The sequence below is a fragment of the Mauremys mutica genome, chromosome 12 (assembly GCF_020497125.1).
Source record: "Mauremys mutica isolate MM-2020 ecotype Southern chromosome 12, ASM2049712v1, whole genome shotgun sequence".
NCBI classification, from domain to species: Eukaryota; Metazoa; Chordata; order Testudines; family Geoemydidae; genus Mauremys; species Mauremys mutica.
The window spans coordinates 168,520-180,142 of record NC_059083.1 but is presented as its reverse complement, the minus strand read 5'-3'; the positions used below and the strand labels follow the sequence as shown (position 1 = coordinate 180,142).

Here is an 11,623-nt window from a genome sequence, read left to right as displayed (position 1 = left end):
GATAAAAGGGAAAGACATTTGCCAGGCTCTTCCTCTCTCTTCCACCTCCGGACAACACCACCAAGCAACTGAAGCGCTGATCAAAAGGGATGAGCCTGGCTGAAGAGCAACCAGCCAGCCTGTGGTGAGAAGCATCTAAGTTTGTAAGGGCATTGAAAGTGTTAAGATCAGCTTAGAATGTGTTTTGCTTTTATTTCGTTTGACCAAATCCGACTTCTTGTGCTTTGATTTATAATCACTTAAAACCTATCTTTGTAGTTAATAAATCTGTTTGTTTGTTCTACCTGAAGCAGTGCGTTTGGTTTGAAGCATGTCAGAGATGGCCCTTGGGATAACAAGCCTGGTACATATCCTGAGAGGGGGACATGATAGCATTTTTCAGGTATCTAAAAGGGTGTCATAAGGAGGAGGGAGAAAACTTGTTCACCTTCGGCTCTAAGGATAGAACAAGCAGCAATGGGCTTAAACGGCAGCAAGGGAGGTTTAGGTTGGACATTAGGAAAAAGTTCCTAACTGTCAGGATGGTTAAACACTGGAATAAATTGCCTAGGGAGACTGTAAAAGCAGCAAAGAATCCTGTGGCACCTTATAGACTAACAAACATTTGGGAGCATGAGCTTTCGTGGGTGAATACCCACTTTGTCAGATGCAAGACTTGGGTATTCACCCACGAAAGCTCATGCTCCCAAACATTTGTTAGTCTATAAGGTGCCACAGGATTCTCTGCTGCTTTTACAGATCCAGACTAACACGGCTACCCCTCTGATACTAGGGAGGTTGTGGAATCTCCATCTCTGGAGATATTTAAGAGTAGGTTAGATAAATGTCTATCCGGGATGGTCTAGACAGTATTTGGTCCTGCCATGAGGGCAGGGGACTGGACTCTATGACCTCTCGAGGTCCCTTCCAATCCTAGAATCTAAGAATCTATGAATACCAATTGCTTTGTTAAATTGACAAACTCATATACGCTTGCAGTGTCTAGCAGGCATAACTGGACACTGCAAGACAGAGGTTCCTAGGGTTGTGTCTGGGACTGGAGATATTGGCTATTGTCATTCAGTTGCACAATCCAAGCATTAGGGTAACTGACAACTAGGACTGGACAAACACCCTGGAGGCAGACTAAGAAACAAGAACCAGACTGTAGCATGTAGGGCCATGGAGGGGATGAGAACCAGCCTTTGCCACATCTGGTCTCCAATTCCCTTGAGCTTACAAGTCCCCTCCCACTACACACTCCTCTTCCTACGTAGGGGCATCAGGTCTACTGCAGATCTGTTTTCTCAGTGTGCTGCAGCTGGAGCTGCTGACTCTGAGGTCTTCGTCCAGGTACGCACAATCTGCTCCTTCGTGTATTTGAAACCTGTAACCCAGAAGCAATTGGAGCTAGAGTCAGCATGTACCAGGCACAGACCAGGGGTGACACCCCAAGTCAGGGAGGGGAGCTGCGCACTCAGCCCCGCTGGATCCCCACTCCCTGCACCAGCCCCAGCCCCCACTCCTGTCAGGAGGGGACGTTAAAGCAGCCAGTGGGGCATTTCCATCCTCTCTGACCAATGCAGAGAAAAAGAGACTCACCGACGGTCAAACTCGGTCCCGTTGACCCACTTCCAGACCTGGCCCATGTCCTTCCGGAGGCCGATCCAGTGGTCCAGTTTGCCTTCATATGGCAGCAGGGAACCCTTAGAAACCCAATAAAAGCATCAGCTGTGTTAGACCCTGACTCTGCTGCTCCCCCACCTTGGGCTGCAGGGGATTTCTAGAGGCCTCTTCCATGGTTATTGGGTGATGGGATCAGATAAGTATTAACCCTTCACCCTCCCCCGTCCTCTTTTTTTGGGGCTGTGGCACCTACTGGGTGTAGCAGGAATTGAGCTGCAAGGTCACTGTCTGCCCAGCAGCCCCTTCTCAGAGCACAGCAGGGCCAGGAGGGAGAGGGAGCTGCAGGGGGAGGGCAGACAGACCCCTGCCACTGGAGCAGGGCACTTGAGGGAAGCAGACACACAACAGGCCTCACCTTCAGCTGGATTCCCCCCTCCCCACCCCCATGGGAACCCTGCGGCTGGGCTGAGCTGAGGGGGCAGGGGGGACGTTCTCACCCCCTCCAGCCCCCAGGCAGCGCACTGGATGGGAGCTGACTGAGCTGGCCCAGCCCTGCACAGGACGAGTCTCCCTCTGTGACTCTGGCAGATGCAGGGTTGACGTAGCTGGAGCCCCAGGTCCAGCCAGGATTCAGCTGCCAGAACCGCACTGACTCTGGCTGCCCAGCCCGGGAGGCACCCGGGCTCCTCTCTGCCCTACAGGGGCTGAGCCCAGCCTGACTCCAGCCCTGTCAGTGGTGCCAGCGATCGCTGGGCTTGGCACAAAGCATCTAACCGGCTTCTCACCAGCTCCTGCGGACTCTCAATTCCGGCCAGGGAGGCACCGTGTGAAGAGCAGAAGCTCTGGCTGTAGGTCCAATTCCTTGGAGCATTAGAAAAATAGTAGAATTTCCCCTTGATCCCGATCCAGCCGTCTGGGCACCGAGAGGCAGCAGGGGGGAACTGAGAAGAGCGCTTAGATTTTTCCACTAAAAAAATAAAAGAGAGAGAGAGAGCGCGCACCCAGGGTGAGAGATTGTTCTCCACAGGGACTAGAGAAGGGACAATCAGCAACAGAAACAGCAACTGCCGGACTGGATCAGACTAGTGGGGTAGGCGGCTGATCTGAGAGCAGCCAGCACTACCTGCTTCAGAGGGAGGCAGGACACCTAGTGGGCAGTGGTGGGGTAGCCTGCCCCAGAGAACATTTCCCCCAAATGCAGTCAGCGGGTGGCTATGCCCCAAAGCAGGAAGGTTCATATTTAGGGAGACCAGACATCCCGATTTTATAGGGACAGTCCTAATTTTGGGGGCTTTTTCTTATATAGGCACCTATTACCCCTCACCCCATCCCAATTTTATACACTTGCTATCTGGTCACACTATTCATATTCCTTCAGTTTGTATCTTGAATCAGAGAGAATAACCTGCCCGGAGGGGTCAGGAGGACACTCCTCTCCGTCAGTGGCTGGCTCACGGCCTGAAGCAGGAGAGTTCATACCCCCTAGACACTGAACCCTCTACAGGATAACTCTGGATGGTCTCATTATTCACATCAAGGGCCAGTCCTTTTATGAATCCTGCTGAGCTCAGTAACATCTTGTGGCAGCGATCTACCTTGGGCACAAAGCTGCTAGTTACATATTCAATGCAACAGGAGACAGAGAAATAAGTCAATCAATTCCATGGAATGGCCACTAGGGGGAATCAGACACCAATGAGTGGGAGTGACCTGCTGGATTTTCTTGCTCCCAAAGATCATTTCAATCTTAAATCTACTAGAATTCTTTGAGGGTCAACAAGTATGTGAACAAGGGGGATCCAGTGGATATAGTGTACTTAGATTTTCAGAAAGCCCTTGACAAGGTCCCTCACCAAAGGCTGTTAAGCAACAAACTGTCACGGGATAAGAGGGAAGGTTCTCTCACAGATTGGTAACTGGTTAAAAGATAGGAAACAAAGGGTAGGAATAAATGGTCAGTTTTCAGAATGGAGAGAAGTAAATAGTGGTGTCCCCCAGGGGTCTGTACTGGGATCAGAACTGTTTCATATATTCATCAATGATTTGGAAAAAGGGGTAAACAGTGAGGTGGCAAAATCTGCAGATGATACAAAATTACTCAAGATTAGGGTGACCAGATAGCAACTGTGAAAAAATGGGATGTAATAGGCGGGGTAATAGGCGCCTATATAAAAAAAAAGTCCCCAAAAGCGGGACTGTCCCTTTAAAAACGGGACATCTGGTTGCCCTACTCAAGATAGTTAAGTCCAAATCTGACTGCACAGAGTTACAAAGGGATGTCACAAAACTGGGTGACTAGGCAACAAAATGGCAGATGAAATTCAATGTTGATAAATGCAAAGTAATGCACATTGGAAAACATAATCCCAACTATGCATATAAAATGATGGGTCTAAATGAGCTGTTACCATTCAAGAAAGATCTTGGAGTCATTGTGGATAGTTCTCTGAAAACATCCATTCAATGTGCAGCGACAGTCAAAAAAAGCTAACTATGTTGGAAATCATTAGGAAAGAGATAGATAAGACAGAAAATATCATAGTGCCTCTATAAATCCATGGTACGCCCACATCTTGAATACTGTGTGCAGATCTGGTTGTCCCATCTCAAAAAAGATATGCTGGAACTTAAAAAGGTTCAGAAAAGGGCAACAAAAATGATTAAAGGTATAGAACAGTTTCCATATGAGGAGAGATTAAGAAGACTGGGACTTTTCAGCTTGGAAAAGAGATGATTAAGCCGGGAGGTATGATAGAAGTTTATAAAATCATTACTGGTATGGAGAAAGTAAATGAAGTGTTATTTACTCCTTTACACAAGAATGAGGGGTCACCAAATAAATTAATAGGCAGCAGGTTTAAAACAAATAAAAAGGAAGTTGTTCTTCACACAGCGCACAGTCAACTTGTGGAACTCCTTGCCAGAGGATGTAGTGAAGGCCAAGACTATAACAGGGTTCAAAAAAGAACTAGATAAGTTCATGGAGGACAGGTCCACCAATGTCTATTAGCCAGGATGGGCAGGGATGGTGTCCCTAGCCTCTGTTTGCCAAAAGCTGGGAATGGGCGACAGGGGATGGATCACTTGATGATTCCCTGGTCTGTTCATTCCCTCTGGGGCACCTGGCACTGGCCACTGTCAGAAGACAGGATACTGGGCTAGATGGATCTTTGGTCTGACCCAGCATGGCCATTCTTATGTTGATTCAGGTTTTTTCCTCCAGGTAAAGAATACTCTTGGGGAAATCTTGTGCCACTGCCTGCACACAGAATGCTTCACTTCCCTGCAGAAAAATGACTGTCTGATGGGGAGGCAAAGGGAAGCTGTAAGAGCGGTCACGTGCCCCTCCCCAGCAGCGCAGGGGTGTTACTTTGGGCACACGGAGCAGGAGTCAGAGAGGGAAATTGTCAGGAGGGCTGAAGAGGACTGGAGACAGCCCGGCTGGAGGCTCCTACCCTGTGTTGGGCTCAGCTCCTTTTCCCCTGCAAGGAGCTGCCAGGACTGGGTCATACGTGCCCCAGAAACCGCCCCCAGCTGCAGGAAGCTCGGCACCCCCCATGCTTAGTGCCCCCATTGCTCTCAGCTGTAGGGGGAGGGGTCACTGTACATGTAGCTGCTCCCCCATCTGCCCAACCTGTGTGAGTCCAGACTCCTCCCACATCCAGACCATCCCTGCTGAGCCTCACCGCCCCCCCCCCAGAATCCTCCCACCAAGACCCCCGGACTCAGAACCCCCACTCTGCTGAGCCCCACCCCTCCTGCCTCTGGACCCCCCGCACCTTCACCCCACTGAGCCCTAACCAGCTGCACCCGGACCCCCATCCCGCCAGCCCCACTCCTCCAGCAACCGGACAACCCTGCTAAGCCCCCCACACCAAGCCCAGATCACCTTTACCTGGACCTCCCACCCAGAGTCCCATTGCCCCTGCACCCAGAACACCCCCAACGAGCCTCTGTGCATCCAGCTCCCCCCCACACACACACACACACAGACCCCCCTGCACCCAGACTGACCCACACAGAACCCTCACCCCACACCTGGATCCCCCACATTAGGCTGTTCCACACTTGAATCCTGCCAGGCTGAGCCTTCTGTCCTCACCTGGTGCTCCTGACACAGAGGGGCAGGGCCCCAGGGTGTTTCTGGGGCAGGCCGGGCCCTTGCACTGTGTCAGGGTTGGGTGCAGCCTCACCACTGAGTCACTGTCCTGGGGTGTGGGGGGGCTGCAGGGATCTCCCACCTCCATGCAGCCAGTGGCCTGGGCTCCCCACTGCCCTGCTGGAGACTCCACATTTATTGACAAAATTTGCAGAATTTTAAAATATTGTCAGAATTTTTAATTTGTTGGCACAGCATTCCCTCCGGAGTGCAAGCAGCAGGGAGAGGGTTAAACAAAACCACTTGAAGTTCCTCCCTGAAACTTAACCCCTTCACTGCAAAGAAAGTCACCTCTGAGCAATCCCTGGAAACGTTTAGAGTTCTTGGGTTGGGAGAAGGGGTTTGACTCAGATCTCTGCAGCTATTTCCGCACGAGTCAAAGGGCAGGTTTCTGGTTTAACACTTGTTTTATATAATCCATGAGGAAGAGGAACTATGTGAGGATCTGGGGAAACATGAGGAAGTTATTTTGCCTGGTGGGGCACGTCCTGATGGAATCTCAACCCAGCACATTTGTTTGTGTTAATTTTAAGAAACATGGTGGTAGTCCCAGACGCCAACCAGGTCACAGCCCCGACCGTGCTAGGTGATGTACAAGATGTGCAGAGAAGGGAACAAGACAGGTGGGAGCAAGGGAAGGGTATGTCCAGCCCATCCATTCCCTTACAGCCTGGTTAACTGCACTTTCATGTGCGACTACAGAAGGCAAGACACATCTATGGAGCAGGGACCCTCAGTCCAGCAGGCAGCGCAGAGTGAATATTGAGTGTGTCACTTCTGTTACTGATTTTGTGGGAGCAGGTACATTAGGCAGAGGCACAAGCAGAGACGCTACCAGACCTGATGGGCCCCAGCCAATGCCGCCTTGAATTCGAGGGGCCCTCAGATCCATTCAGTTCTGACAGCACCTCTGAGCGGGTTTCCCTCCTCACCCATCTCGTGTATCAAAGCATCAGATCCCCCGGAATCTGCAGCCTGACCCCAGAGCGCCCTACACTGGAGTGGGATGTGGAAGCAGTGGGCGCCCCTTGTAATAACCCCAGAAAGCACCACTTGGACTCCGCTCCCAGCTGTTAGAGCCTCCTGCACCCCACTGATCCCCCGCAGCAATGTGTGGGGTGGTACATTAGAGTGAGGCTCACACTGAATGGAACTAGTTTGTAATCGCACATACTGGACACTGGCCAAGTTTAACATCCCTGGGGAGCATTCACTGTCGAGATCCCTGAGCCCGGGGTTAAATTCTCAGCAACACCACTGCAGGGATGGGGTTCCCCCCTCAGCACCTCCCCACAGCGGAATAAAGCTCGTCCCAGCAATGCTGTAGCCCCTGCCGGTAACCTCAGAGCACCGAGCTGCAGATAAGTGACAGTGAAGCTTAGACACGGGATCCGTGTCAGTCCATCAACCCAAACGAGCGTGAAGAGAGTCCCCGAGTATAAAAAAGCAGCAACAGAGGGGGGTTGAAATCCAGAAAAGAGCAACTGCCTTGTGTTCACTGCCCCGGACAACAGGGGCTCAGGAGATCTGGATTCAATTCCAAGCTGTGCCAGACTCCCTGCCTGACCCAGAGCAAGTCCCTGAGGCTGGATCCACAAAGGGACTGTGGCATTTGACGTCCAGCATCACAACACCGAACTTTTACGCATCTTGGAAACCCCTGGAACAACAACGGGACCCACAGGGCCTGAGCTGGGTGCCCGGGTGCCGCACGCAGTGAAGGCAGGGGGGGAGAGCGGGACCTAAGAACGGGACCCACAACAGCCAGCTCGCTAGACAGGGGCTGCCCAAGCCAGCCAATAGGAGACAGTGACAAGGCCTGTGCCCTACGCCCCGCCCCTCTCAGAGCTCAGCCCCTCAGCCCTGGCTGCAAGGAGGGGCCCAGCCCTGCTAACAACCTGCAGCGGGAACCCCCCCGCCCTGGGGTCAGGTACCTAAGTCACTTCTTGTGAAAGCGGGTGACGCAAGTGCCTAAATCCACTGAAAATGGCTGAGGGGGGGAGAAGACGACCTCGCAGATACCCTAACCAGAGAGTTAAAGGTTTCTAACCCTGGATGTGGGAGACCCTGCTTCAGTCCCCCTCTCCCTGCTGAGCAGGGATTTGAGAGCAGGGGGCTCCCACCTCTCAGGTGGATGCCCTAATCACGAGATTACAGAGGGATTCTAACTCTCTGGCCCTGACTCACCTCAGAAAGAGGCAGGACCAGAACCAGGGTCTCTCACATCCAAGGGGGTTCCCTAACCACTGGGGCAGGGTTAAGGGTGGGGGGGGTCTCCTTGTCCCCCACCTGTTTCACAGAGGCCAGCAGCCTAAGCACACCTGCCAGATCCCGCCCCACGGGTACGACAGGCCTCTGGGTGCCAAGGGCCAAGCAGCAGCACACGCCTGGAAGCAGAACATGAAGCGCTGAGGGAACTTCTACAACAATAGTGTCGTCCCCAGGTGAGCTCAGGTGCCCCCAGGTTCAGCGGCAGCTGGACAGGGGTTTGGCGGATCACAGGGTGCCTGAAATGGGAACTTCAGGCCTTCAGTGCCCTTTGTGGAACTGGGCCACAGTGCCTTGGCTCCCCGGCCACAAAACAAGGACAAGGACACATCCCTGCCTCACAGGGGCTGTGAGGAGAAATCCACTGGTGTCTGTGATGCTCTCAAGTATGACAGTGGTGGCGGGAGGCATGAAAGAACCTAGAGAGACTCCTGTCTGACCTGACTGCTAAAGCAGAGAGGCCAGGGAGAGAGGACCTGAAGCTGTGAGTCATGAAGGGAAAAAGTCCCCCACAGTCAGAGACTGAATCATCAGGGGGTGGGACCATGGGAAACTTACCTCCCAAAGCTGCTGCTAAAGCAATGATGATCACCACCAAGACCCCGACTATGGCAATGAATGCAGCTCGGACTTTAGATACAGCAGCTTTCCTGAAGTTGCCGTTAGCTGGATCCTCTGGAAGATAAAAAACTGCTAATGTTCCTGGGGCTACGGAGACCAGAATTGTTTGCCAACAGGCTCTGATCTGACACACACCAGGTATTTATTTTGTCGTAAATGGTTCTGTCCCAGCTCTGGACACAAATATTAACTTGAACTCCCATCCAGACTGCGAAGGAGAACATCGCCACCCAAATCACCACTGTGTGGTTAATTAGTTCAATTAATCCCCAGAAGGGACCCTGCAGATATCAGAGGGATTCAGATATCAGAGGGTGGAGGATGATCAAGGGCCTGGAAAATCCATGACAAGAGTCTGAGGAAATGCCTGGGATTGTTCACCATGGAGAGGAGGTGAATGAGAGGGGACAGGATAAACAGTCTATGCAATAACAGATAGGACAGATGGCAGACTGGGAGCTTTTGTTGGTAAAGCTGTGGGCAGTCCCTGCACACCCCCTTGTGGCCTGGTGTGGCACTGTGTGTGCACCCCTCCTTAATTTCCCTTGATTGACAGCAGTACATTTGTTTTAAAAGCCCAAGGCAAGGAGAAGCCAACACTCAGTGGTGAGCTGCAGCCGGTTCGCACCAGTTCGCTAGAACCGGTTGTTAAATTTAGAAGCCCGTTTAGAACCCGGTTGTTCCTGGAGGGACAACTAGTTCCAAAAGGGCTTTTAAATTTAACAAAAGCTCTAGCAGCTCCCTGCCCTTCCCCCGGCCCCAGCTCACCTCACTCCGCCTCCTCTTCTGAAGCTTCTCGGGCTTCTCCTCCCCCTCCCCAGCTTCCCGCGAATCAGCTGTTCACACGGGAAGGCTGAGAAGAAAGCAGAGGCTTCCACCAGGTGAGCTGGGGCTGGGGGGCCGGGGCGCCAGCGGGAGGAGGGCTCCTGATGAGGTCGCAGCCAGACCCTGGGGCCCAGCGGTGTGGCTCCTGCCCGGCCCCCGGGTCCGGCCCCAACCGGGCAGCTCCTGTCCCAGCCCCAGCCCAGCTGGGCCCCCACCTCCAGGCAGCACGGTAAGGGAGCAGGGAGCGGGTGTTGGAAGAGGGCAGGGGAGTTGGGGGGTGGATTAGTGTCAGAGTGGTCAGAGGGCAGGGAACAGGGGGATTGAACGGGGCCAAGGGTCCCGGGGGGGCAGTCAGGAAGGAGCAGGGGTTGGATGGGGCGGTGGGGGGCAGTTAGGGGTAGGGATTCCAGGGACAGTCAGGGGACAGAGAGAAGGGGTGGTTGGATGGGGTACGGGTCCCGGGGTGCCATCAGGAATGAGAGAAGGGGTTGGATGGGGTGGCAAGGGGCAGTCAGGGGACAGGGAAGGGGGGTGGATAGGGCACAGGTCCCGGGGGGGGGGGGCTGTCAAGGAACATGGGGGGGTTGGATGGGGCAGGAGTCCCCGGGGGGGGCATGACCCCCTCATGGGATGAGGAGGAGGGAACAGGTTGTTAATATTTTGGCAGCTCATCACTGCCAACACTAATTAACAAAACAGCTTGTCCCCTTTTAATAAGGCTTCAGGACAGGAGCAATTTCAACAAACAGTTCATATGGTCCTCACCTCAGGACCCTGGGTCAGGGATCCCAAAGTTAACGTCCATCAAACCAAGTCTCAGGCTGATTAGGTTGGTCTCCTAGAGCCTGCGAGAAACTACCACCACTTGCTGCAGCCTGCCTGGCTTCTAACTCCCCTCTCTCTTTCAGCTCCCTCTTCCTCTTCAGATAGCCCAGGCCTATGGTGGGGCAGGGCCGCCTTGATTACACCTGTGCCAGATGTAGCCTCCTGCCTGTCCCTTAAAGGGACAGTTATCCCCTTCCCATTGTTCTCCTTGTCTCATAACACAAGAACAAGGGGGTGTTCAATGAGATTAAAAAGGTGGGAAAGGGACTATTTTTTCCAGCCAATGTATAATTAAACTGTGGAATTCACTGCCACAGGAAATTGGTAAAAATAATTTAGGAAAGTTAAAAAAGGGATTGAGCATTTATATGGTTAACATGAATATCCAGAGTTGTCATAATTAACAACCAAAGGTTGGCAGGAACTTTGGAAGAGCCTCCTCCATCCCAGGGAGAGTAAATCCAGGGAACCCCTGCTGGAGTTCAATCTTAGCAAATCCTCTTCCCTAGCACCCAGAGACACATCTGAGGGCATGATAAATTCACTGGCACAACACAAATGAATGTGCTGTGGCCACACCCGCTCTACACCCGCTCCTTGCCGTGCATGAAGGCAGGGCTCTGCATGTGTTACAAGTGCAAACACCTCAACTCACACACTGGAAGGACAAACAACCAGAAAGAAAGAGCAGTGAAAGTAGCGACCCAGGGAGACGTGAGCCAAACATTTTCAGAAGGATAGAACATGTACAGTCCTAAAAACCATACATGCAACTGCCACACAAGAGAGCACGTGCAGCACAAGCTGAGACCATTGGAGCAATCCAGCCTCTGCTGCATGGGGCGGGGGGAGGAGATGCAGCATCTCTCTCCAGCCTGTTCCTAGGCAGGGAAGCTCCAGTTACCTGGTTCTCCTCTACTCTTCAAGTCTATGGAGCTGTTAAGAGGCTGTTCAGAGGGATCTGCTTCTGCTCCCTCCAGCATCTCTCCTCTCAGGGAGGCAGCAGTGGGTGCTGGACTCTGATCAACTCGGAGCCAGCTGAAAGAGATGGCTCTACGCAGCCATGGCAGAGTCAGCTCCAGTCCCAGGTGACCTAGAATCTGCAATGACAGAGTCAGGACAGCATAAGGGTCAGTGGGTTTGTTTGTGGTGCCCCATCCGCCATTCATCAGAACAAAAGTCCAGAGTATGAATAGTGCAGTAACCAACCCCCTCCTGTGTCATCAGGCCCCTCATTGAAGATTCCCCATTTCCTCTCACTCCTCAATTGGGAGTTGGGCAGGAGAGGGACACATGGACGCTGGGTGTAGTGTGAAGGCA

At 52.6% G+C, this 11,623-nt stretch overlaps 1 protein-coding gene across 1 annotated transcript in view; it reads right to left on the bottom strand.

Moving 5' to 3' along the window:
• Positions 1-794: 794 nt before the first annotated feature.
• LOC123346517 (C-type lectin domain family 2 member D-like) overlaps positions 795-11,623 on the bottom strand; it is a 12,116-nt gene continuing 1,287 nt past the window's right edge. The window contains exons 2-6 of the mRNA XM_044983965.1: positions 11,208-11,403; positions 8,591-8,707; positions 2,391-2,572; positions 1,582-1,685; positions 795-1,366 (exon numbers count right to left, since the gene is read on the bottom strand). Of these exons, the coding sequence (XP_044839900.1) occupies positions 1,249-1,366; positions 1,582-1,685; positions 2,391-2,572; positions 8,591-8,707; positions 11,208-11,403 (717 nt within the window). The 3' untranslated portion in view covers positions 795-1,248. The remainder of the gene's footprint in view (positions 1,367-1,581; positions 1,686-2,390; positions 2,573-8,590; positions 8,708-11,207; positions 11,404-11,623) is intronic.